The sequence below is a fragment of the Acanthaster planci genome, linkage group LG10, assembly GCF_054643075.1.
Source record: "Acanthaster planci isolate LZ-2023a linkage group LG10, COTS_SCS, whole genome shotgun sequence".
NCBI lineage: Eukaryota > Metazoa > Echinodermata > Asteroidea > Valvatida > Acanthasteridae > Acanthaster > Acanthaster planci.
In genome coordinates, this window is record NC_141786.1 from 17914845 (window position 1) to 17941561 (window position 26717).

The window sequence follows — 26717 nt, forward strand, 5'->3', positions numbered from 1 at the left end:
CTGGCCGATGAGTTGGAACCCCGTGGGTAGCTTCATGCCGTAAACCTCGATTCCTGATCGGTTAACCAACCATTCCTGTTGGTTGAACATGTAATAACTATGGGCCCACTGTGATCACAGTCCATGCAGGGGGCATGTTAGTTTTTAACCCCTCCTCAAACTAGCATAAATCTCTACGGTGGAATCCAGGGTTAGCAATATGGGTCATTCTATAAGTTAGGGGTCCAATTTTTTTTCGTGTCGCTGTCACATCTGACATGTGAGTTTGTAAGTTCAGAACACATTCTCTAATTTCTGAGAGCGATGAATTAATGGAAATTACCTGTCAAACAACTAAAAAAAGTAGCAATTGCAGTGATAGTTCCATGTCAAATGAAACAGGTCAGGTGTAACAGGGACACAAAAATGCCACACTCTTGGAGCCCAAATTTATAGGATGACCCACACACTTATACGATGCAGATATTGAAAGTGAACAGCATTTACAAAATTGCTGCAACGTGTCACAAGGACAGTGATCTCTTTCACGGACACACCTTTTGGTTTGATTCCCTGGCTGAATGGAACAATCGTCAACATGTACGTTGTACTCCAAAAATTTGGAGCAAACGTTTGGCATTCAAACCATCACAGACATTTGCTTCCTCTTGCTAAATCTGACCTCCATTTTGGAGTCTTACGACACGACTGGTTTAAGCACGGTTCAGGATATCAACAATTCCACAATTCATCAAAATCCTGAATATCATTATTATTTTTCTTTCCTTATTCCCCGCTTCAAATTTGTCCTCTTCTGTGTATGTTGGAAACTCTTTGTTCTGCATACCAATAAATTAACAATATAAAAATCCATAAATAGCACCCTCACCATGTACATCCCAAAGTTCCTCTCCACCACGTCGGGGTGATTGTCGAGGTACGCAGTGATCGTCGACAGGGTTTGTCTGCGGAAGCAGTAGAAGACGACACTTGCCATGCGCGACGCTGTCTGGTCTTGGCTCGGCTTCTCCGTGAAATGCATGATCCTGGACGATAAGAATAGACGTCTTCTATCAGTGTATTCACAAAGGTCACCAACCCTGCCCCGTTACTCTGGAGGTTAAAGGCAACACGCGAGACACCCTTTCATGTCTTGAATACATGTTGGATAAGGGAACGTTTCATAATTACAGAAGGCGGTATTTACTGCGGTACCGCTGTATTTTTGCGGTACCAGCATTAAGCCCTTTTGGGTAACTAGTGCCGTGCCGCTAAAAAAAACAGCGGTAAATACCGCCTTCAACAATTATGAAATGCTCCCTAACTTTCTTGTAGAGTTACTATAACCCTCCATCTCATTTGTAGCTGTAAGGGGCGGATATTCAACATTTTGGATCTCGTGCTCAGTGAAAATTTCCAACTTCATAATTTGAAGTGCGATGTTATTCATGGCTTTGTTGCCATAAATTGATTTGTACAAATATCACACTTTCCTCATTTTTTACAGAGAAATTTCCACTTTTTCCTTGTTCATTGCATCATGAATCCACTGACATATCACTCATCAAATGAAAAAGGTCAGGTGTAACAGAGTAAAGAAATCACACGTGGGACCCCAAATTTATAGAAGGAATCATACAGGAAAACAAGAAAGATGTGTTACCTGTTGGTTGTTGGGCATACGTCCACAATACCACGGCTTCGTGACAACTCCGTGGGCTCCATCTCGTAATAAATAGCCAGCTCTCCTCTCTACACAAAACACAAGAACAAAAGAAACTTTTTTCTCTCTCAAAGGGATAAGAAAAGAAACTCAGACGTTCAAGTCAGTGCCCCCTGATCCAAAGATTCAGTTAAGAATTACTCATCCACTGTTACAATGGATTTGAACCACCGACTTGACTTGAGCAAGGTTGATGACAAAGCAGCTGACGCCCAAAACTATGATATTTTAGATTTGCTCTTCTTTTATTAACCAAAACAACAAAAGAGGGGAAAGTTAGATGTTCAAATTGGCTTCTCCTCTTCAAAAGATTCCGTAAAGAGTTATTGGTGTTGACTGTTACATTCGATGTAAGCCACCAGGCTTAACTTGAGCAAATTTGGCTGTGAAGTACGTACAATTTGACCCCATTTGTTCTTCCTTTTTGTCACCATAATTTCAAAAACTGCTCATTGTTTCCATAGAGCTGTTGCTCAGATTTGGCATGACCTGACACAAGAACTTTTGTCAGCAGTGATGGGGGCTTTAAAACAGTGATGGATGTCTCTCAAACCTTTCGCTTGAAGTAGTCTACGACTTGGGTGATGTCAAAGTTGTGATCCTGGAAAAGCATGTCACCGGCAACCTGAGGATGTCAAAAATTATGACAAATTTAGAAAAAAAACAAAAAGAGTGGAAAGAAACAGCATTCCTGTCAGTGGTCATGAAATAACAAAACTGTAACTTTGGCATGAAGGGCTGTCATTTGATGAAATAACGAAGACCTACAATTGGGCAATGCTTGCATGCATAAGGTATTGTGTTAACCCTAACCCCCAAAGGGTTGCTGGCCCTAACCTTCCCATTCACACAAAGTTAAACACCCATATGGGACTTTGTGCACAGAGGCTGTTGAGGTATGCCTAACCCAATGCAAAGGCCAGCTGTTATGGGCCTACCAGACCTATCCTTACAGAATTAAACACTTTACTACTGTTTAAATCTCTGTGGTTGGGAAAGGTTAGGGTTAAAGGTGACACCCCTCCCCATCCTAGGGATTCAAAGAGGAGACCAAATCCCTGAGCAAGACCCGCAGCAGCCAGGGGAGGGGGGATGATGATAGTTCATTAGCTGCACCACGAACTGAAATATCGTGTCCAGTTGCTATGGAAATCACAAACAGGTGTAACTTGTGCACTGTGTGTTACATGTACATCACTTCATGCTGAGGCAAAACTATTGATCATGTCACTCTGTACTGCGACGGACGAATGCAGGTGCATTTTAGCTCAAGAATGAGTTTTGAAATTTCTGTGATTGAAAATGGTTTAACAATCAAGTGATACAGTAATAGGAAATTTTTACAATGCAAGAAACTTTCCTCAGAGGACCAGTTCAACCGACGATACTAGTTAACAATAGTTTGACCGACGGAACCCAAGTGATGGATGCTTCGCTTCATAGATGAAACCATTTGCAACCCCTGAAGACCAACTTACCAGAGATCAAACTATTTTTTTCCACTTAAATTTGTTGAGAGGCTTATATTTAGTCATCAAATGAAAAGAATGTCATTGTATGCGTTACATGTGTATAGAGTTTGTGTACAGGAAGCTAAAATCACATCTTGACTGCAATTTGCTGAATCCAGCAAAATGTACTTATTGAAGCAAATCGGATCAACTGAAACTTACCACCATGACGCTATCATCAATCCTCTTGTTTCTGAGCACAAGGTCAAAATCTCCGACAGAACCTAGCCTGGAAGTAGTTAATTCAGAAAGATCAGATGCAGAACCGAGTATAAATAAAATCAAAACAAATGAAAACAATGATCTTTACGTCCCTCAAATTGTTTTTTTTTCTCAACTGTCTTTTTCGCTTTAATTGTTCTATCCAACTAATCATGCTTGAGGTCAAAGTTAACTTATTCCAACATATCCAATGATATCCTACCTCTTTCAGCAAACTGGGGGCTAATTAAGGGCAGACATGGGGACGGGGGAAACCGGGCTCATTTGAAAAGGAGCCATTTTTTTAAGTAATGATAGAAAAGTGACATTTCTGTTCCTTCCAAACCAAAAAGGCTCTGAACTGTACAGATTAAATTAGCAAAGCAAAAAGTGAAAACAACATTTAATCAAACACACAGGTGCAAATCCAGTTATAGTAAAACAAGGGTCTTACAAGTTATCTAAAACAAAACGGTTGGTTCATAAACACTCTTGTAATGTGTTCATTTGTAACCAAGCTCTGCAAAAAAGCTTGGAATACAATTTGACTCACACATGAATATGCAATTAAGCTCTTGCATATTCATTTGTGAATCAACAGGGCTGCAGAACTTTACCTGTTTTCGTAAGTGGTGGAGCCGTCATTGACAATGTTATCCACGGGGAAGTCATTTGCTGTGGCCCACCGTTCATAGTATTTGTACCTAGAATGGAATGAAGTATTATACAGAAGTGGTTAAAATGAAAAATTCTCCAATCAAAAGACTTGCACGTGAGAAAGAAAAATTCAAGACAGCATACGGTAGCTTAGTAGGCCTATACAAATAATGACTGTTTATGAGCCCAATGATGAAAATAACTTCCTGAGTTGATAAATTTCAATACTTTATATGATTGTAAAATACAAACAGTTAAGCTTTGTGGAAACTGACATATATCAATGTTCTAGCTCTTCAACAGCAAGATGAAGTCAAAGGGTTTAGGGTTCAAGAACTCACTTGTCAGCATTGGTGACCAAGTAAACGTCGCTGAACACCTGACGCCTGTGGATGAACAGAGACAAGCCAATTACATCCACAACAATTACACTGTGAAATTTTAAACAATACCAGACACGAAAGACCTGCCGCACTGTTCAGTATTCCTCAACCATTTCAGAGAAACCTAAAAAATGATGCGCATATGTGTTGCAGGCACAGATTTCCCCCCATTTAGTATGCAGGGTGGTGGGTTCTCAGTTGTGGTTTCTCCTCAAACATAAACATTCCCAGGTAATTTGGTAGCTGAGCCCCAAGGGCACTGCAGAGCCACTGTCTGAAACAAAGAGGGTTTTATCTATTTGCCCACAGCCTGTGTGCCAAGTTCTTCATTCAGCAGATGGCATCCATCAGTGCACACTGCACTAACTTTCTCTTTCCATATAATGTACTAGCCCAGAAAGTTTGTCTGCCCTGCTACATTGGATGCTAGTCAGATTGCGCACTTCGTGATCCTCTTTCGGTTCTTCATTCGGTTTTTGTTTTCTTGTTGGATTTTGATTTGTTTGCTATTCATTTCTCTTTTTGGTCTTCCTCTAATTGATTCATTTCCTTTTTACATTTTTTATTATCAACTTTAATTAGCAATCTCCAGTTTGGTGAATGATCTGAAGGTTCCAAGAATTTAGTCTGCATTTCTGTTCTCTGTTACTTGATTTTTTTTTATATCCTTGGGAATCAAAATTTTGTTGACTCTCACTTGTGCCCAATTTTCAGGTTACATATGCCCTCTCTTTTTAAAATTGTCCCCCTCTGTGTAACTCATTCTTGATTTCATAATTGTGGAAAACTGCACTTTGGAAATAAGGCCCTCATTAACTAACTCACGTGTTGATGGCCTCCCACCAGAAGTCCAAGATTCGTTTCCCGCCCACTCCAGGAAGCAGGGACTTGGGCACGCCTTCCAGGGAGGAGTAGCGTCCTGAAACGTCATTCTTTCAGGAGGAGAAAAAAACAAAGAAAATCAAAATGAAAAACATCACAATGTAATGACAGCTGGGATTGTACAGTCATGATAGTTTGGGACCCCAGTTTTTTGACATTTTAATCTGGCAAAACTGGCAAGGCCCCCCCCGAAAAACAAAAGTAACACTCTCTTTTTTTTGCACTGACCCTATTTTTGTGAAATTTCAAACTGTAAATTGTGAGAAAATGTGACTTTCTTACTGATAAAGTAACCATGTAAATTTGAATCCACCATGTGCCATTTGTTACACCACTCAAAGTCACAGTTTCCCTGCAAAATTTCCCTTAAAACTCAAAACCCTGCCGTTTTTTACAACATCAACCCAACAGTTACCGAGCATGTCAGACTCATACATGTACATGTAGTCATCTCCCAAGGTGGGGCCTAAAGTTAAAATATAGCTCTCCCTTCTCGTGTGCTTCTATTTCTTTATACGGTAGTACAGCTTCACGATCAGGCTGGTAATAATGGTTAAAGATGGCATTTCCCTCCAATTATATATACCACCTTACCCTGCCTCCTGTAATAATTGTTACCCTCCCCTAACTATACCCCGCGCCGCCCCTCCCCCACTGGGCCTCGGCGCAGTCACGGCATGTGGGTAGTAGTTTTTAGGCCTAATGTGAGTAGTGAACTTGGTCCAAACTAAGACTTTATAATCTCTGTGGAAAATTCTGTGCAAGATACCTTGATTTCATCCTCCAATACGCGCCCGTGTCCAGCAACTAAAATGACACATATCATCCTTCAGCTTATTCCTGTACGTCTGCTCGTCCTTCAAGTCATTTCTCGTTCCTAATTCAACTTCAGGCAAGTCCGCCTTCCACGACCTAACAGTGGACAGCACCTTGGAGCGGTAACCTGTATCAACTATAAATCACAACGATAGTTCTACCGTGAGAACCATAACCGCAATGGGTCCCGTCTACGAGTTATAAAACAAGATGGCGGCTCTTCGACTTTTCCGTTCGCGAGGTTTGTGACGGTTTTATCTTTTAATGGCAGTAATTAGAACTAGCTGTTGATGGTTTGTGAAAATTAATTTGTTATACGAAACTGTGTACTGTGTGTTGTGAATGACTTCGTGATGTTGGCATGTACGACAGCAAAATCACGTCGGTTGAAAGCGCCTGCAAATGCAAGAACAAGTGCGTGCGGCATGTTTATCGCGAGTACTGAGTTGTACCATGCCTAGCCACTAGTGTGGCCCGTACTCTCAAATTTGAATCCACCATGCGGCACGTGTTTAAAGACACACAGTTTCCCCGCAAAACTTCCTTCAAAACTTCAACCCTATAGTTTTTGCGTATGATGTCAAAGTCCTCTCCTATGGTGAATTCAAAAGTTAATAAGTACACATGTAGCTCTCCCTTTCATTATTACTAGGAACAGGGTCCCCAAATGGGAGTTAGGCGAATGACAAGCTTCACAGTTCTGGGGGTAACTTCAGAAGTGTCATGATAATTTTTGTGGGCTTTTTTTAAAAATCAATTATGTTGCAAAATAACTGTCCTAGGTTGAATTTTCCCTGTTGTCTTTGATGATCATGTTGATCTTAGCCCCCCCAGCAGTCAGTATTGACAATACACATACAGGTGTACATGCAAATTGTCAGTGATTTCATAATGAATCAGCTTTCAGCCCAGGTTATTTTCTCCACCCTTGTGGAGAGAGCTTTCCTGTGTTGTTCCATACAGATACAGTTGTTTCCGCAGGAGAACTTGCACTGTAGATTCTGATGCTCAGTAAAAGCTGTTTCAATTTTTTTTTTCTTGTAGCTCTGCTAGTCAGCCCACAGGTAGTGACCAGCTCCTTTCTCAAGAGCGACAATGCCCGGACACCGTATGGCCCAACAATGGTCCACACCAGCCCACCAAACCAAAGTACCGGTCAGTATTTCTAGAGGGTCCGTGCAATGAATTTAATGAATTTTTCTGTGACACACCTTTTGTGCATCTGTATATCTCTCTTTGTATTAAAAGTGCACTTTTTGTAAACAGTTGAAGTTGTCTATGTATTTCCAGACAATAGAGGGCGTTATTGATGTGACGTCAATCAAGGAAGATTTTGTTGTGGATCGTCTGAATAGTTTGTGTCTTGGCCTAAGACTCGATGATTTGTAATAGCATGTCAGGATGTGTAGGGACTTGTGATGGATTCAGCTACAACACTCTTGATTTTGTTATTTACTTGGGTTGTGCCCTGTTTGCACGTAGGCCAGTCTAACGTAATGGCGTCTACACGTTGGAAGTTTGAGCACATGGTGACGCTGGCCATGACGGCAGCCGTGCCCACCGCCTTCATTACCCAGCATCCTTTGCTGGACTACGTGCTGGCCGGCTGCCTGACCCTCCACGGCCACTGGTATGTCTCTTCACACTGTGAGCATGAACGAGAGATGGTGTGCCCCTTTACTTTAAACGAGCAAGAAGCAATATTACCCTCTGACATTTTCTATGATATCATCGCAGGCCTTTTGGGGATCCCATGCAGCAAGTCTGGTCCGAGCCAATTTAGCTCATCAGGCCCGTGTTTATTTCCAGTTTCCTTGACATGAAACGACTGAGATTAATTCTGTTCCCCCTGGATGGGATGCCTGTCCATCGCAGGTTGCTTCCCCAGCTAATGCTGGTACCCATGTATACTCCTGGGTGGAGAGAGGCAAGCAGGGGTGAAGTGACTTGCTAAGGGCCACGACATACTGCCACTAGCTGGATTCGAACCTCCAACCCTACGATTGGAAGCCACAGACCAGTTGTCCACTCTAACCACATGTCCACATGCCCCGGGGTTCCATACAGAGCCTTAATGAATTTTTCACTAACAGGGTACCCAAAATCATTGAAAAATCATGCTGTAAAAGTCCTGGAATTTCCTGAAAAAAGTAGGCTGTTCTGAAATCATGTTGTCTGAGGAAAAAAAGTTGTGGAAATGAAAATGATGCAGTGGTTATTTGTGATAGTTGGTTGGTAAAGTCCAGCATTCCAGTGATTAGAGGTTTTATTCCTGTCTTGATCAAAGCCAGTCAACGGGTTTCATTCTTTCTTTTGCAGGGGCATGGAGTCCATCTTCTTGGACTACATGCCGGGCAAGACCCTCCCCAAGGTGGCCAACTCTTGCCTCTTTGGCGTCTCCGTTCTGACCTTCGCCGGGCTCTGCTACTTCAACTACAATGACGTGGGCATCACCAAAGCCATCATGATGCTCTGGTCTTAAATCGCGGCTATGGCTATGGCTGTGTCTTGGAGTAACACACTTGTTTATGGGCATTTGCTGTAGCCACTAAGCAGAAGTTTTCATAGACTCCCATGTTATTCCAAGGCACAGCCACAATATTTTGGACGCAGCCCATCACAAACGCTTTGGCAGAACATGTGACCCAGAACATCGAAATGAGGAATAAGTTGCATATTGACTTTTTGAGATGTGTTTATTGTAAGAAAATGAATTTCTGTACAGTTTATTCCGGACTGATCATAGCCTATATGTATATTAATGACACATCGATTAAATAGGATAACTACATGTACAGTCCTAGACATACTAGGCCCTGAAAATTGACCAGGTAAAATTGTCTCTGATTTGCTTGATGAAAAGTGAATGTGCAGAACATTCTCGGCAATTTATTCCTGATTTGGAATGTTTCAGGTCACACATTGCAGAAAAAAAAATCTGTCTCACCCTCTGTTAACTCTGAACATCAAAGCTCAGCGGGTAATCCATAAATGATAAAAACCACCCCCTTTGGGTCAGTGGCAGAGAGACAGGAACGGATGGGTTTCTTTTTCTGCGGGTTTTGCCTATGCTTTTTCTTACAGTCAGTTGTTTCTGTGAGTAATGCAGCACTTTATGGGAGGGACATTCCCCAATTCGTTGCATTATTCCCACAATTAAACTGGATGTTGAAAAGAAAAACAAATTGACATCCCACCTGATCTTCTGCATGGAATGTATACCTGTCAAACACTTACTGCTTGTCTCCTATCAATGCCCTCCTTAAGACATGGTGAATACTTTGATTGTATTCTGATAGGCATTGTCAAGGTTTTGCATGTATTTATATATGCCGTGTGATCTGTGTAACACGGAAGATATCGGGATATTTGATTTCAAATTATTTCATTCTAGGAGTAAGGGTTGAACTCACAGTTGTGGATCTCACTTGCATCGGGAAACAAAGTCACATGCAGATGATCTGGTGGGATGCGGATTACATCTCAGCATGCTGGTTATTTGCCACCGGTGAATCCTCGACATGCTGCGCTTAGAAATGGACAATGCAAGGAAAGACTGAGTGACTGTTGAAAGTTTATCCAAGAAGACTATTAGAAACTGTAAAGATGCTGTTAAAAGAAAAACTATCCGTGTCCAGTCCACTTCATGCCTAGTAGCCATGATCAGACACGATTCACTGATTAATCTATGAAAGTAAATCCAAAAAAAAAGAGAGAAAACAATGTGATTTATTACAGAGCATCTCAATGTCATACTGAAAAGGGTGTGTAACATTCTCACATGATGTAACATTTTGAGACTGTTCTCCAGAGGTGTTGAAATTTATACAAAAACTAGGTTTCTTTCTGTTTATTTCTGTTTTTCAGTCTTGAGAGGATGGCCTCACGGTATGAGCTAATTTAAACCCAAACCTTCCCACATCTTTTAAAATCCATTGGGAGATCCAATAGAACTTTGTAGAATTCATAGAAGATGGATAACTGTAGATAGATACTCAACAAACTATGGTTGTGGATAGATTGATTGTGTAGCACGCCCCAATGGTTTCCTGCAAAGTAAAATATTGTTCGTGGTTCCAACCGTGCCAACAGAGTTGTACATAATGCATGTACATCACACAAGTGAAATGAACGCATTGTACAAATACTGTGCTTGGTACAGTTACATGTTACAGTCAAAGAATTTTTAGTTTGGCTTCTGAAATGTATAAAATCAAAGCTGCAGTTCTGATTTCTTAAGCCTCACTTTCGTTCCTATTTTGGCTTGCTTTCGTTTTGCACAAACTGTGAAAGCCTGAAATAATGTTCATGTCAAATGAAGAGGCTCAGAACTTAAACCTAGCAGTCCTCCCCCCCCAACTGTTGAGGAACTGCTGACTGCCGGGGTTCAATTAAGGTCACAAAGTGTCAAGCAGAAGTCTCTGACATAAGGCAGCCGCATCAGGAAGTTGGCAGTAGGAGTTATGAAAATGAATTTTAGTTGGTGGACCTGAATGGGACCTTGGCATGAAGGCCAGCATAAGGGCCAGATCTTCTCCCGTTCAGGTCATCGCAATGGATCTCTCTCATTGGACGTCACCTTTATAGGGAAATTGCAATTGCGTATACAACGCCAGCAAGTGCGTGTGCGCGCAGTGTGCAAAATGTTCTAAACTAGCGCGCGTGCTGAACCAAGTTTGAAATATGGCACCGCCAATGCGCGTCACGAAAATTGGAAGTAAAAAATGCTGATGCACGTGGCAGTCCATAGGAAGTGACGTCATTTGAGAGAGACCCATACAACTGTGGATGTTTAACGTAAAGTTTACGTATACTTCAATAGTGCTTCGTCGTGGTATGCCCCCCCCCAAATCATTTTATTCCAGCTCCTCCCTCTTTTTAGTTGCTAGCTGTGTCTGAGTGACAAGGCAATGGCTGGATAGGACACATGGGCTTATGGCATGTCAAAATCCACTTGGCTGCGGCTTGAAATTACACAAGGGTCTATAGTTTGGGCGGTAGCGGCTGCCCACAGGGTGGTGTGTAATTCCAAGCCACAGCTAAGTAATTTGGACATGGCCGGTGGTAGCCGTAACCTAGAGGCTGCAGCCAAGTCTGATGGACATGCGTACATGTGTGAAGTCTTTCTAGACGTAGCCACACAATTTGGACACAGTTGGGGCTCCCTTAGCTTGAAACATTACACAGTGAAGGCTGAAAGTTACTACAGGAAGGCTAGACTGATTTCAGGTTTTTTGCCCTTCGTAAACACTGCATACTCAGTGCTTGTGCGAGAGCTTGTGAGAAATTTTGCAAGCTTACTTGGGTGGGACTCGAACCCACAACCTTCTGCTCACTAGTGCAGACGACTCAATCACCGAGCCTGCTGGGGTTGGCTGGCTGGTCTGAGTCGATCAGATGTAGCAGCAAGCACTGCTCGGTGGTCGACTGGTTAAGACGTCTGCACTAGTAAGCAGGAAGTCATTGGTTTGAGTCTCACCCGAGTAAGCTTGTGAATTTTTTCACAAGCTCTCAGATAAGCACTGAGTATACAGTGTTTACGAATACACGTCGGGTAAGGGCATAAAACCCAAAATTAACATCTCCCCCACGCAAATTACATCTTGAAAAAAAGGTTGTACTGATTTCTACTGCTCATAAAATCAGTTTTGATGATGTAGATCATTCGGTTTGACAGAGTTACAGAAAAGAACAAGACATGTTGTACAGTTTAATACGAGTCATGTACATCATACTGTGGCATTTTCTTCTCTAAGATTGACGTTCGCTCGGTGTTATTGTAAAGATATTCAGTTCTCAGTAATGGAAATTTTAGAGTGCAAAATAAAAAAGGACAGCTGTCTGTGAAGTATATTTCTGACAAGCTTCACTTATTTTGTGTGTTTAGTTTTACCTGTTGGGGGGGTTTGTGTTTTTGTTGGTTTTGCTTCGTTTTCTGTTTTTATTTGATGGAAAAGTGTCTAGGGAATTCCCAATACATGTACGTGTATATAAAAATTGATTTGAAATTTGCAACTGTCTATTGCTCATTTTGCTGATGTGTGTTTAGAAAGCACAGTTTTAACAGCATCCACTGATTAAAAACAATCTCTGCCCTTACAGGTGCTTATGTACTCCTGCATTTATGGAGAGAAGGAATTACAGCAAAGTGTCTTGCTTATGAACGCCCGCATTCGATCAATTAAGTTACTACCGGTAGTACAGGAACAGATAACGACAGATTTTGAGGTCACTGCTTCATCCACGCTACAAACCCATCTTCCTCACAAAACAGTTGTTTCATTCGATTTTAAACAATCACAACATGTTCAGGTACCACTAAACAAAACGCCCAAAATCAATTATCGGCTTGGAATTATAAGTGGACTGGTAACGAGTCTTCAAAGTTATCAAAACAAAAAAACGCGCAAGACTGGTAGCGAGTTTATTCGCTGTCTCTTCAGAAGCTATTTTTAATGACAAAAGCACGTGTTCGCTCAAGCGTAACATTACGCATGGGTTAGTCACGTCGTACAGTATACCGTACATCTACATGTAGCAAGCCAGGGTTGTGGTTGCGGTTTCAGAAAACAATAATTTTACGTGCAAAACTTAGCCTTGTTCTCACACCCTGTTTGGACTGATCTCTCGGTTAAGATTGGGCTGAAAGTTTACAGGTAGGTAGAGACGTCTTTGATTAATACTCGGTTCGCTTTCTTCAGACATCACGGCGCCTGAAAGCATCATGACCATGCTGAAACAAACGCGTGAAACATGACATATGCGGAAACAGCAGGCCAAACATGATATTATGACTAAACAACCAGACAACTGTTCTGCTCGTACAGTTTACAGTAGGCTACTACACTTTTACGAGGCCTACTTCGAGGCTTATTTTGTAAATTGTTGTAGGCATGTACATGTACAGTTGTATCTGAAACCAGACACATTGTCCATTTAAACATGTTGAATTGCCCGGTTCGTGGACGAATACCACTTAGCCTGCCAGTCATGCCAGTTGAGTAGGTACCATTCAGAAAAGGCTGGCCCTGCATGAACATGTAATACGCGATGTATGGATGCTGCTGTCATTGTGACATGGCTGACCAGCTGACCCTAATTTAAACCAGACTGGCCTGCAAAATTCTAGGTGCTTTCTGCATGTATAGGTAGGCCATGTACATGTACTACCCTCTGGACGGTCATGTGACAGAGGGGTATTAAACTTAAAGCAAAATTTTCAATTTTGACTGTTAAATTTTACTTTTTAGAACATCTAATTGCTTTCAGGTGGCTAGACCTATCAAGTCAATGCAGGATAAAATTGGTACTTTGATGGTTACATGTATGGTAGCACAGATCTGTATACATTCACTGACAATTTTTTCCCCTTAACAGAATGTCGGATACCCAACTACATGTATTAGGTTCAAACCACTTCACAACTTCTGTTTTCCTTTTGATTATGTGGCTCCCAGATCTGTTGTCCGTCTGGTCGCTTCCCTGCCTGCCTGGGTAAATAGCACGGGCATGGGGTCCCGGGTTCTTTTCTATCCTACCCTGGGCTACAATGTCTTCATGAAGAGCGTGTCATCGCGGGAATGGTATGACCGGATTGACAACACAGTCCTGCTCGGGGCGTTGCCACTGAGAAGTAAAAACATCGCGCAAGAGGTGAGTATCCATGATCGGTGATGTTGCAGGCTGACATCTGGTAACCCCAGAAGTGTGAGGTGTGTCGTCTGCCACCTGCCCTGCGGACGATGAACCCTCACAGTCCCGGGTGTAGACATCAGAGCCCAATGTCACTGTGCTGGTAACTGCACGATTCGTGCTAACAGAGGCTTTCCGTATTTCATGGAGACCGTAAGCAACAAGCTGGACAGACGGCATGCGTACCTCAGACAAAAAATCTGCTTAACGTAGTGACACGTGCGCGCGTGTTTAAGCACTAAGCATGCCGAGCTTATAGTAAACAGTGTCATTTGCAGTAGTAAGCACAACTTTGCTAACTGTTAACCAGCTTCATGAAATTTGACCCTGGTCTAAAATAAAACCTTGACGTGGTCTTCAAACTGTCTATGTAAGGACGTGCAGGTGCATATTAGTACATGTAAATATTTAGATCTATGACTAATTTAGCCCTAACAATCCTGCACATCATTTGGCTTACAGGACTCAGTATTATAATATTACATACATGTACATGTAGCAGTCTCAGCCTGAAGGACCTAGTGCTACAAATTACTACTTCTGGCTAGTGCACCCTCCATTGTTACTTGTACAGAGAACGATAAAGCCATGCATTCATAGTGCCACAGCACTGTATGGTACATTGTCTTATTGTATTTTATGGCTTCAGAGAACAATAAGGTCATGCCCTGTTTTAAGCGACAGCACTGAATACCTCGTTTTACTAACTAAGTAGTAATTTTTAGTATTACACTGTATGTAGGGTTAGCTACATGTAATTAGAATAATGTCATGAGGCATGTGAGGTGATGAGCAGAATGTTGATGACGCTGGAGGTGTGTGTGGGGGGATGGGGTTCTTCCCACCTTCCCCTCCCCCCGAAATTGAAAAGTACAACAGATGTAAAAAGGGGAAAAACTAAAAAAAACCGAATGAGAGCTAGAGATGATGGAAGGGGATGTCAAGCAGCATTATGTTTGACAAAAGCTCAAATTATTTTAGATTAATTTGTGGAAAAATAATTGCAAATCAAAATCCTTTATTGAACTATACCAGTTTGCGCATGGTGATTGAATAAAAGGATACAGAGGGGGTGTTCCAAAAAAAAAAGCTGGTCATTAGAACTGATCAACATGTACAGTGTATCGTAAACATGTTCAACATTACATGTGATGTTCTATTTCTTGTCGACATGAAGACGATGAGATCGATGTTTCTTTACAGTTCTATAATATTCAAAAATGATTTCAAATCACTTTGTTTCGACATATGTTGACAGTGCTTGAACTCTTGTTGCTAAATTGTATGATATTTTCGTCATTTCTATGTATTCAACACCCCCCCCAGGATATTTTATTTGTTACATACACTCACAACGTTCAATACTCCACATTTTGTACTGTACATGTACATGTACTGTACAGTACATGTACACTGTAGTTGACATGTAAAGTTACAACAAACTGGACACCAATCTCGGACACCTATTGTACATGTATATTCCGTCTACATGTACATATACAGTAATTAACATGATCTTTCTGGATTTTACAAATTACCGTGTTATAATGGATATCGGTACCCGGTGCCGTGCAGTATCAGTATTGGAAAACAAAAATACAAAGACTTGGGGATCTGAGCGAGCAGGATGTTGTATTGTTCAGCACTGGTCTTATCACTGGTTTCCCACTGTGTACGTACATGTACAGGTGTATGCATACACATACATGTATCTGAGATAAATGTACCATTTGAGCATGCTGAATGGGCCACTTTGCTGTCTCCCGGTGAAAGCATCTGGTTGTCATATTTTGTATGCGGGTGTTTCTTTTCAAGGGGTCCATTGTCATTAGGAACCACCCACGATGGTACCAGCACATGTACACTTTGACAGTGTTTGAAGGGGGCTGTTCAGTAAACTGCAGGGCCACAGACATGGCAGAGTTAAGTTTTTCATGATGAGTTGATCACACCGGTACTATCAGGAAAAGAAAAATGGGTCTAGTTTTTATCAATAAGACAAAAAGTACACTTGTCACAAGCGCAGCATTTTCAGAGAAAAAGGAGGATCAATCACCTACAGCTGATTTCAAGTAAATCGTGTTTAGGAAATACATGTGCACTGTTACATGTATTTATTTATCTATTTATTTACATTTTATTTCATTCAATTCTACCAGGGTAGCCCCCATCCGTCATCAGCGGACTGCTCTCTCTGGGGGCCCTGGATTAAGTTTAAAAAAAATGCAATGTGTACATAATAAAATTCATGTACTGTAGGCTCATAAACGTGATACAGTTTAAAAGTACATGTGACATCAAAACATTTAAAACCTTGGAATATTGATTAAACATACATGTACCAACCCAAATAGGTAAACCAAAATTTAATAACAAATGCATTGAAACATATTAAATATATGAAGTAAAAGGTTGATAAATCAGTCAATTACCCATTTGAAAAGAGGAAATTCTTATGTTTTAAAATACCCGATTTGTTCTCATGCCAAAATGACCCATAGTCCTATTAGTTGGTTTCCAAATGTTGTGGCTGCAGCCCATGACCTTGCACTGGTTGCATGGGGAGTTGGGTGAGTTTTTGTTGACGGTGAGCGCTCAGGGAAATAATCGTTACCACGCTTGAATAACTCTGCACAGTGGGCTCGTACATGGATAGAGGCATGAGATGTAAAGGGTTTTGCCCACACGGCTTGACTCAGTGGTGGGCTCGCGTCATTTTAGGAGTGCCTTTGAAAAGTTGAGCACACAGTGCACTTTTGCGTCTCGGCAAATTGTCACCATGTTATAAATCATGTGTGATTATGCTGCTTTGTACATGTACAAGTGCATGTACCTGGTATGTACATGTACATGTATTACCATATACAACCAATGTAAAAAGAAAATTGTGACTGTACATGTACTTTAAATGCTCATGGGGTAAAATGCCATTTATAACAGGTGGTACCAATTACACTTTGAAACTGATTATTTTTCCTCTAATATTTGCATTAATTTTGTAGTGAATTGGGCACTCAGCAACAACAACAAAATCAACAAATTTGTATTTTGTCTCTTTGAGGTAATTGAGATATTTGGATGCGAGCAGTAAATGTACACACATTCCTGCACAGTAGTTGTGGGATGTACGCTGGATATCTCCTATTTTTACAGAAATGCACGAGGGATGGGGGCAAATCCCCACTCCCTCAGGAAAAGAAAACAAAAATCAAATAAATAAACTGAGACGAAAGGTGAAAAATGCATTTTAAAAATTAACTACAATTTTAAAAAAAGGCCAAAAATGTCCACGCCTCATGTGTACACTCTCAGTTCAATCCAGCACAAAAAAGTGGTTACTTTCTGTACACAGACTGACCTGGTAGACAAATAATTGCCAATCGACTTTACAAGGGAGGGCACCAGACCCAGACAAACACAATGTGCCTTGACAAGGCCCACAACGCACTGTTCAGGGACTGTGTGGTTAGCTTTACAAAAGTGCTCAGGTGTGAATCTCCTAAAGCAGATTAGAGACCTTAACATGTAGTTGTGGATCACAATAAAGCATGTCTACCTTTCTGTAAACAAATTCTTCATGCCTGGCCTTGTGCGAAATGCTTAGCGACAGGCATGTACCAGTACACGTACATATACAGGTATGTACGTGTACGTGTACATGTACATGTACCCGTACACTTGCCTACGGGTAAATTCAGAAATTAGGGTTCCTTTTTTTGTGTCCCAGTCACACCTGACATGATTTTTTAAGGTCAGAACACACTTTGTAATTTCCAGGAGTGATGAATTAATGCAAACTGCCACCGTACACCTGCCAAACACATACATGTACAGTAACGATTTGAAATCAATTCCGGTGATATTTCCATGTCAAATAACAACGGTCAGATGTACATGTAACAGGGACACAAAAGAGCAGGACTTTTGGACCCCTAATAGCTGGAATTACCCATAGAACATTACTTGAAGTTGCAGCCGCATGTACATGTACATGTATTTGTATTGATTTTCAAACTCCATCATGTCATTAACATGATTAACCCTCCTAGATGCAAAGATGCATTCTCAACACAGTTGTCCTATCATTCAAAATCAGTTACATGTAAGTGAATTGTGATATGTCTGTATGTACTGTACAGCGAAAGCGGAAGGAATTTTTGAGAGTAACAGTGAGGAAAAGAAGGGTCAAGGTGTTCACTAAAACATCTTGATCGGGGGGGGCTGTACCGGTAGTTTGCAGTTTTGCCGAAGCACGGCATTTTGTTGTCCTTTTACTATATGAATTGGTGTCTTCAGGCCAAAATAATTCCATCGCAGGGACTAGTGCCTATATTGTCTACTTGTGGAAAAATGCAGTCCGCAACTTTGACTTTTTTAAACCAGTTTTCTTGGTGCCATTTTTCTGGTTTTTTGTTTTCTTTCTTTTTTGCGGGGGGGGGAGAAACATTGCCTTCACTTACAGTGTGGTTGTTATTGCCAGTTTTGTTCGCTTTTTTGTCAGTTAGTGGAAAAGGAGAACGTCAGGGGTGTCATTGCCATGAATGAAGACTTTGAACTGAAGAGATTTGTCACCACAAAGGAGGTAATGTAATAGTTGGCCTTCACCCTCCCCTTACGTCCTAAATCCTCCAAAATCCTCAAAAAGCATAAGTGGGGATTTTGAAGGATTTACGAGTACATGTAGGCTGTGTGGGAAAAATGCTGTGGCTAATTCAAAGGAGCATTGTGTCAAGGTCTTTGGTAAAACCTTGTGCCTTACATGTACATCCTCGGCTACATGTACGTCAGTTACAGTAGGCCGAGTTTTTATTTGAAAGCATTTATACTGCTCCTGGATTTGATTTGCACTGCCACAACATCCTGACAGGAATTGCTGAAAGATTTGGAATGCTTTAGGTTGTGATTACGGAAGGCAAGAAAGAATAGAGGATTTTGGAAGATTGAGGCTTTATGTGACTTAAACATTTAGCAGTGGTGAGGTTGAATCCTCCACAGCCAAAATGCCTAATGGCTGTGCGCGTGCACGAGAGAGGGCGGCATACTGGCTGGTTTGTGACCCTCAATCTAAATGTCATGTTTTTCTGCATTGTACAGTATATACAAGCTTTCCTCTATCATGTCGATGGTTTCTCCTCGATGCTCTGTGTCCCAAATCAACTTGTAATTGAAAATGTGCGGAAGTGGATGATGCGCAGTTGGAAAGACAGTTCAAGCACACATTATGAGTGAAATCCACCACACTGCTCCAAGATACCATTCAAACTGCATCAACGTAACGAGAAGATTGCTGGATTATTTGGAAGGATTGAGGCCATAAGCACTCCTCCACAGAACATGTTCAAGAAACATCAGAGGATTTGGGAGGACTGAAGCTGTATCCAATTTTGTCATGGGGGCAGTTGGAGAGAGGATATTGAGGGTGTATCTTTAGCCAAAAGAACCCCGGGCAGTAAGGGTTAATCAAAGGTGGAGTCCTTTGGTTTAGAAATTGGCATTCTGATAATACGTATATCCTGAGATGTGAATGAGCAGCACAGCCCTAATTGTCACCAACAGGAGTGGACCAAGCTGGGGGTGGAAACCCTCCAGCTCCCGACGGTGGACTTCACAGAGGCACCGAGCATCGACAAGCTGGAGCAGGGCGTGAAGTTCATCATGGACTTTGCCGAGAAGCAAGAGTCGGTGTACGTCCACTGCAAGGCCGGGCGGACGCGCAGCGCTACGCTGGTGGGATGCTATCTCATGCATGTGAGTCAAAACCACAGAGAGGGATGATGTGCAGATATTACATGGTTTGAGGGTGGATACTAAAGAAATATTACATGGTTTGAGGGTGGATACTAACGAAATATTACATGGTTTGAGGGTGGATAGTTAACAAATATTACATGGTGTGAGGGTGGATAGTCAATGCATGTGGTTTGATGATTTGATGGTGGAAAGTTGATTTGAGCTGTCTGATGTAAGTTGTCAAACTACCGTTAGTTCCTGAAGCAAACTGAGGCAAAACTGAGGAGACTAGTTTGTCACCCGCCTTTGTGAACAAATGTTGCATCCTGCATTGCTAGTGCACAAATGATGGCCTCTGTTAACACATCCATTGTGCATTATTGGTTAACACATGAATGATGGCCTTTGTTAGCAAATACCCCATCATGTATTTCAGGTCAGCAAATGGAAATAACCTTGTCAGATCATGCATTGCAGGTCAATATGGTTCATAATGCTCCATCATGCATTACAGGTCAACGGGTCAATGTGGTTCATAATGCCCCATCGTGCATTGCAGGTCAGTAGGGTTAATAATGCTCCATCATGCATTGCAGGTCAGTGTGGTTCGTAATGCCCCGTCATGCATTGCAGGTCAATATGGTTCATAATGCCCCATCATGCATTGCAGGTCAATGTGGTTCATAATGCCCCATCATGCATTGCAGGTTCATATATGGATGCCCCAGTTAATTAACAAATGCTCCCTCATACATTGCAGGTCAACAAATGGACACCCCAGGAGGCCCAAATCTTCATCCAAACCAAGCGGCATCACATTATCATGAAGGATAAGCACTTCCGGGCCATGTACAGATACTACGACAAGCACATCAAAAGCCAGAGGGCGGGCCACAAGCTGGACATGTCACCGGACGGCGAGTAAGACGGTTCTTCCAAGGAGAAGCTATTTAAGCGTCGTGAGTTGGCAGGTGTGCCCAATTAGAATAACCACCAGTCTTCCTCAGTCTACGTGTACATGTACATCACTGATCTTCATAGTTATGCATGTGTATCGATGGCCATGCAGAGACAAACCAGGCCTATGTAGCTCGACTTTTTGCCCTCCAAAGATGGCCGCCACCATATTTGGTGCAGCCTGGCCCGCTGTATACGTCTGTAATTTTCCTCATTTTCAAGCAAATTTGTGCCATTCCTTAAAAATATTCAGGTGAAAGAGAACAAGATTGTCATTTCAATAGGCGTGGTTTAAATAAAAATAAACTATATCCAGACTGTGGCCTGTATATGTAGGATTCCTGTCTTGCTAGTACCGTGTGACTAAGAATTTGAGCCCATGTGAGAATTTATTTTGCTCTTGAGCATGTTATTGGCTCAGTGCATTGGACCTTCATGTTGTGACTTTCAGTCCTCAGTGTAAATGGACTTTCAGGTCAGTATGTGCAGATCAGTGATGTATGTGTACAATAGTCTGGTTCCTTGCCCTAGCTATCCCTAGCATCTCTCAGGCTAGGTCAAGTAACCACCGTGGGTAAAAAAAATCTATTTTTAGATGTGGTGCCGACATGACCATTTTTTTTTTTATTTGATAAAAGTTGTCTCAAAGTGGCAATAATTAAATGTATTTAGAAACAAGACAAGAAAATTAGAAAGTGAAATTTTCAGCATTTTTGGTGTAAAAGGTAATAAAAGATAAAAAGATAACAATTTTAGACATTTCCGAACCATGACATTGTCCAAAATCAGCATTAATTGGCTCTGAAATGTTCAGAAATTGGAGGAATTCTGTTTGTCATGGGAGTGTGTCAAGTCCCAGGGGAATCATTCTCTCACATTGGTCATAGTCTTGTGACCAGTCTTAAAAGAGTACTGACATAAAATATGTTCGCTCTACACTTCCTGGTTCAAAATGATGTCGCACTTTGGTGCTGTGACCAGATTACATGTGATAATTTGTATCACATGACTTTGAGGAAGAACGTAGACGTCCTTCACATACGTAGCTTTTGTGTTGATGTGAGAAGATTTTTATCACACCTGACTTGTAATTTGAAAAGGGATACACACTCACACAAGTGTGTATTAGCCTGCAACTGGGGACCCCCTATTGTTCCTCTTTTGTTTGTACTTTAAGTTTAACTTTTTTACAAGACCACCCATATGTTTTGTACACTGTTGTCAATCGGGGACCCTCTGTCAATCGGGGACCTTATTGTCCGCTATTGTTCAGGGTCCCCACCTGAATGCAGAAACAAACTCATGTACATGTACACCCACATGCGTGTCATTGAATTGACTTTGAACTATTTTTATTTGTTTGACTGGTACTTTGCTATTACTCGTGGAAATTAAAGAATGTATTCTAAACTTACAAAAGAATGTGCCAACTGCAACAGGGACCGAAGGAAAATTGGCCTTAAATTTATGGAATGACCTTCATGTAAAAAGAGCAGAGTTTGAATTCTTTTACATGTATTGTCCCAGAATGTGCCTTGATAACAGAACCACCCTCTGAAGGTGGATCAGTAATGTTCACACAATCCACATCCGTCTCTCATTTTTGTCTTTGCCTGTACTGAAGTTTTTGGTAAACATGTTGACTGCCAACTGCACAAACCAAGCTGCTGTTGTCTTTGTTCTGACAGTGTCATCAGTGCATTTGAGTACCACAATTCAAAACCCGTGAGTGTGCTTGATTTACCATGACTACATGTACTCGTATGTATAGCAACGCGCTTATGTAGCCACTTGCCTTTAGGACAGGGAGGTATAATGCCAGACAAGCACTGTTTGCTTGTACCAAATTTACAAGCCCTCATTTATTTGGAAATGGAAATATGGCCCCAGATATCACTAACGGGTATCGGTTTCATAACCTTTGTTGCGAGTTGATAGGCAATTTCTAGCATTGTCTGGGAAAGGACAGGTGCTTGTACATGTAGCTACATTACATGTACATGTACTATATTTGTAGTCCCAGATGAAACCAGTTCTGGTGTACATGTACAGGCTCTGAAATACTACAAGTAGTCCCATAGTTGGCAGTCAGGATGTTAATATTTTTTATAGTAGTATCACAGAAGCTGTTACAGAGTATTTAGAGATTCCGCATGGACTTGACAAGAAATAACCTTTTGTGGGTAATAATATTTAGTTTACAGTGAAAACGTATTTTTTGGATTAACATCAAAAATTTGGGTTTGAGGTTTGCACTTACTGAATATGCACTGAACACCGACTTTGCTGTTTTGTGTAGAAGTCACTTTCTGGTCTACTTCAACCACCAAAGGAGTTAGACTTGTACTTATCTTTTACATTGAAATTCGATTTTCATGACGTTGTTTTATATGTTTTATATTTTGGTGGAGGGATTTTAAAGATATCCAACATGTTCACTTGTACCTGTATTAGAGCCCTGCTTGTGATTATTCTGAAGTCTTGTACATGTAAACGCAGTGTGTATATATTGGCATATGGTGTGGGCAGTATGTAGGCCAGAGAGGTGTTCTAACTTTAAATTGAATGTTGGCTGTGACAAAAATCTTGGTTGCCTTTTTTTAGGAGAACACAAATGATGATTTTTCCTTCGAGGGGTAAAAAACAAAAACTTGCCATATTTCTGTTGTTCCACTTACTTGTAAACCGCTAATATTTGCAATGAATGACGGAATTTGACTTGAAATCGCTAATTGATTTGCAGCAGTTGCAATCCTCAGTTACCGGTCTGGTTTCTTGGCACAGAGGACCAAGTCTTTACATCTACATGTACTTATATTTCAAATTTTAAACTTGTCCAAAACTGTTTCATTCCAAAGTTTTTATGCACTGTTCACAAGGATTTTGTGTAAGTTTCACCATCTACTCGAACCTTTTGGATTTTCTATGTAACCTAATCTAATGACTGGCAGTAGCAAGATTTCATTGGTGATGAGCATGTGCCATGGGTGTTATTTCATTGGTTAAGCTTTGTATATGTACATTAGACTGGTGACCTTGCCCAATTTGAGGACTGACGGCAGCATCACAAAATTAATACACATACATTTGTGGTATGTACTGTGGTTGTTCCTCCCTGTTAATCTGATTGGTTGAGCTCAAAAGTACACTGTGCATTGAAAGCACTAGACATTGCATACATTGTTACATTGTTAACTTTGATTAAACTGGGTGGGTTGACTAGTGTTTCATTCTAGATATACAAAGATATACTGTCGCAAAAAGACAGTGTTTGCTACCAACCTTGTTGGGCAGGCCCAGAGTTGCTGGTTAGTCTGAGCATCATCAGAAAAGCTTAGATTTGCTCAAGTACAAGTTCAAAAATCCAGGCTGCCATCATCATGTAGGATTGACCTTCTTTATTTGTTCAATTTATTAGACGATGAGAATATGTAGAATATAAGACAAGGCAGGAAATTCAACTGGTTGATGGGAAATTACTGTATTTTCTGTTAGGTGTTTTTATACATGTGTGGTTTTTGGTGTGTGTGTACATGATGGTACATAACATATGCACACTTACATGCATGTACATGTAGTTTGCATCATGTGCAGAGGAGTGGTGCTAGATGTGTCTCAGATACTTTTAGTGGGTAACCAGCTACTGGCATTAGCTCTCAGTATTGACAATCTGGGTTGTATCTGTGTTTGTTACCACTACATGTACTTTGAAAAAAAATTGCGTCCTATTTTTGGACATATGTACCAACAGGAGCTGGCGAAAAATGTGAAGTTTCTCTAACCGTGCAAAATATTGAATGGATGATTGATATTTCCTTGGTGCATAATAAGGCCCCAATCATTGACAAAGAAATACAAGTGTCAAAGTTAGGCTTTGTCTAGTTTTACTGGGCTATGCCCAGCAATAACACACGTGACTGTTTTAAGAATAACAAAAGATGGCTTTATCATGTATATTGTACAATGTACATGGAACCAGTGGCCTCGAAATGCACGTTAGTTGCTTGGACCAGGGTTTGAACATTTTCAAATGGCATTCGTGGTTAACATCAAGTATGGCGTGGTATACAATACCAATAGTATTGAAACATGCCGGGTCTTGGAATGTACACGCGGTCTTTCACTTTGTTCAATGACAATAAGTACCGGGGGTAAGAATTATTCAGAGGTGCTTTGCGCTACCACCTGAAAAGTCTCCAGTTTAGTTTTGTATTAACAGCTTTGTCTATTTAAGCGCAAACAGCATTTTATCATTGAGGTATTTTTGTATAATGTACCTGTATAAACGTATGCATGTATTCAGGATTGAAGTAGTTTTTTTCGCTTCTTCCGGATTACGAAATCAAATAAATGGTCTGACATGATCGGTGTTCATTTCCGAATATGGTTTGGCTCATGTGCTATAATTATTGTCAGTCTTTGGGTTTGTCTTTTAAATGTTGACCGCGGCAGGGTAAATAAGGCGAGTCGGGTTTGTTGATAACGCTGACTGTACTTGACGATTTATTGTCCAGTGTTTTCCATCATTGCCGTATTTTTGTTAAACTATGGGGGGCCGTGAGTACAAAAGCAAAGTGGGATTTTACTAAGTGTCAGAATAAAATCTCCAAGCTTTCACAACACCAGAAAATTGACACTGGCGCCATATACCTGGCAAGATATGGGACGGAGGGGTACCCCTACAAGTCCAATCCTTGTATACACTCTATTGTTACCTAACATCCCCCTCCCCAATGTCTGTAAAGAATTCCTGAGATTCCGATCAAACAATCACCAACACCGGTGGGGGGTGCTCTCCGTCCCATATCCTGCTTCATATGGGTGCCAAACACTAGATGAAACTACGACTCTTCAAATGCAATAGGGCAAATTCATTTTTTTTTTAAAGTAAAATCTGACATCTAAAACAGGTGCCCACTAAGGGAAAGAGTTGGCAATGCGAGAGGGTCAATATTACACTTTTTGTTTTTCAGTGGCATGATGTTTTCAGTATGTTAATAAAAGCACCACCACCGACTACCTATTGCAAGATGTCTAGAAAAACAATGATGATAAAAAAGCCTAATAGGGTGAATTCGAGAGGGGGGCAAGGAGGGCCATGTTCGCCCCCCCACGCACACCCCCCCCCACACACACACAACGCGAGCCCGTTTTTAACTAAAGCAAGGCAATGTTATGTCACTTTCATTTACTGTCCTACAAGAGTAGTAGCGCATGATTAAATGCCCCGAAATGTTAGGAAATTATTTTGGGGGCTCCCCAAAAAGTTTGCTATATCCTCAGAAATTTGGTTTATCCCCCCCCCATAAAAAACTGCAACCTTGGCTTTGTTTATTGGAAGGTAGTTGCAAAGATTTTGAATCTGGCCGCCCGCAAATTCACGATTTGATTTCACATTTACATTCTGCCGATGAGAGGAGGATTACCATTAAACGGAAACGGTGCAAGAATATCTCACGTGGACGTGCCATACAAACCACCATAACAAAGGTGCTGTGAAATTTGTTGCAGACAGGATTGTAGGAAATCGATAGAAATCCATGAAGATGACACAATGAATCGTACGAGGTCTGAAGTCACGAGTGGACCGGACGAACCAACCTAATGCAGAAGGCTTAAAAATAAAAAGCAAATAATCCTTTTCCATTGCATAAAACAAAGGTCAAAAGTAAATTGGAAAGCATTTCCAAATAAACCAAAAGAAAAGAGCTTGGAAAAAAAATCGCGGAAAAAATCATATCTTAGCCCGGATTCGAACCGGAGTCACCCACAATAATAATGTTTACCCTAATTACCCGTTACTCCATACCAGGCTTTTAATAGCGCACTGTAGATACTTATTTGATCGGGTGCCAAACAACCCAGGCAATTTGGGTTCCCTGTGAGCTGAGACAATGCCAAGTATCACGCTCCAAGAGCGTGGTTATTTTTGGTAAAAGTTTTATTTTAATGCAAATCAGCTCCTTGAACGCTCTCTCCTATGTTCGGTTTGTCCAATCAAATTGGCGGGATTAACGCGCCGAAGTCGCGTCCTTTCCTGGCACCGACCGATTAACGAACAGACTACTAATACGTCGTATCATTTTTGCACTGACTGCCTCGAAATTAGGGCCTTGAAATGATCCCTAAATAACATCATCGTTATTTTTTTCTAGGAAATGGGGAAAATTACACAAAATAACCGCA

The 26717-nt window shown here is 41.2% G+C and overlaps 3 protein-coding genes across 3 annotated transcripts in view; 2 read left to right on the forward strand and 1 right to left on the reverse strand.

The window, feature by feature from the left end:
* The window catches only part of LOC110990394 (uncharacterized), a 25734-nt gene extending 19486 nt beyond the window's left edge, over positions 1 to 6248 (reverse strand). The window contains exons 1-8 of the mRNA XM_087142312.1: positions 6106 to 6248; positions 5280 to 5386; positions 4413 to 4457; positions 4032 to 4118; positions 3376 to 3442; positions 2256 to 2327; positions 1643 to 1731; positions 869 to 1025 (exon numbers count right to left, since the gene is read on the reverse strand). Of these exons, the coding sequence (XP_086998438.1) occupies positions 869 to 1025; positions 1643 to 1731; positions 2256 to 2327; positions 3376 to 3442; positions 4032 to 4118; positions 4413 to 4457; positions 5280 to 5386; positions 6106 to 6162 (681 nt within the window). The 5' untranslated portion in view covers positions 6163 to 6248. The remainder of the gene's footprint in view (positions 1 to 868; positions 1026 to 1642; positions 1732 to 2255; positions 2328 to 3375; positions 3443 to 4031; positions 4119 to 4412; positions 4458 to 5279; positions 5387 to 6105) is intronic.
* A 3-nt stretch (positions 6249 to 6251) lies between these two features.
* sdhd (succinate dehydrogenase complex subunit D) lies at positions 6252 to 12000 on the forward strand. The gene is made up of 4 exons (XM_022255388.2): positions 6252 to 6393; positions 7197 to 7307; positions 7635 to 7782; positions 8472 to 12000. The coding sequence occupies exons 1-4, from the start codon at positions 6363 to 6365 to the stop codon at positions 8632 to 8634; spliced, it is 453 nt and encodes a 150-aa protein (XP_022111080.1). The 5' UTR covers positions 6252 to 6362; the 3' UTR covers positions 8635 to 12000.
* A 648-nt stretch (positions 12001 to 12648) lies between these two features.
* On the forward strand, positions 12649 to 24913 carry LOC110990403 (phosphatidylglycerophosphatase and protein-tyrosine phosphatase 1-like). Its single transcript, XM_022255397.2, has 5 exons — positions 12649 to 12808; positions 13610 to 13805; positions 18346 to 18426; positions 19401 to 19592; positions 20335 to 24913. The coding sequence occupies exons 2-5, from the start codon at positions 13662 to 13664 to the stop codon at positions 20497 to 20499; spliced, it is 582 nt and encodes a 193-aa protein (XP_022111089.1). The 5' UTR covers positions 12649 to 12808; positions 13610 to 13661; the 3' UTR covers positions 20500 to 24913.
* Positions 24914 to 26717: the final 1804 nt, after the last annotated feature.

What these genes read in the sequence shown, in the direction of transcription:
- sdhd (XM_022255388.2), top strand. Translation starts at nt 6,363, where the DNA reads ATGGCGGCTCTTCGACTTTTCCGTTCGCGAG. An exon ending in CCCACCAAACCAAAGTACCG is followed by an intron (nt 7,308 to 7,634) that starts GTCAGTATTTCT and finishes GTTTGCACGTAG; the next exon opens with GCCAGTCTAACGTAATGGCG. An exon ending in CTGACCCTCCACGGCCACTG is followed by an intron (nt 7,783 to 8,471) that starts GTATGTCTCTTC and finishes TTTCTTTTGCAG; the next exon opens with GGGCATGGAGTCCATCTTCT.
- LOC110990403 (XM_022255397.2), top strand. Translation starts at nt 13,662, where the DNA reads ATGGGGTCCCGGGTTCTTTTCTATCCTACCCTGGGCTACAATGTCTTC. An exon ending in GTAAAAACATCGCGCAAGAG is followed by an intron (nt 13,806 to 18,345) that starts GTGAGTATCCAT and finishes CTTTTTTGTCAG; the next exon opens with TTAGTGGAAAAGGAGAACGT. An exon ending in GATTTGTCACCACAAAGGAG is followed by an intron (nt 18,427 to 19,400) that starts GTAATGTAATAG and finishes TGTCACCAACAG; the next exon opens with GAGTGGACCAAGCTGGGGGT.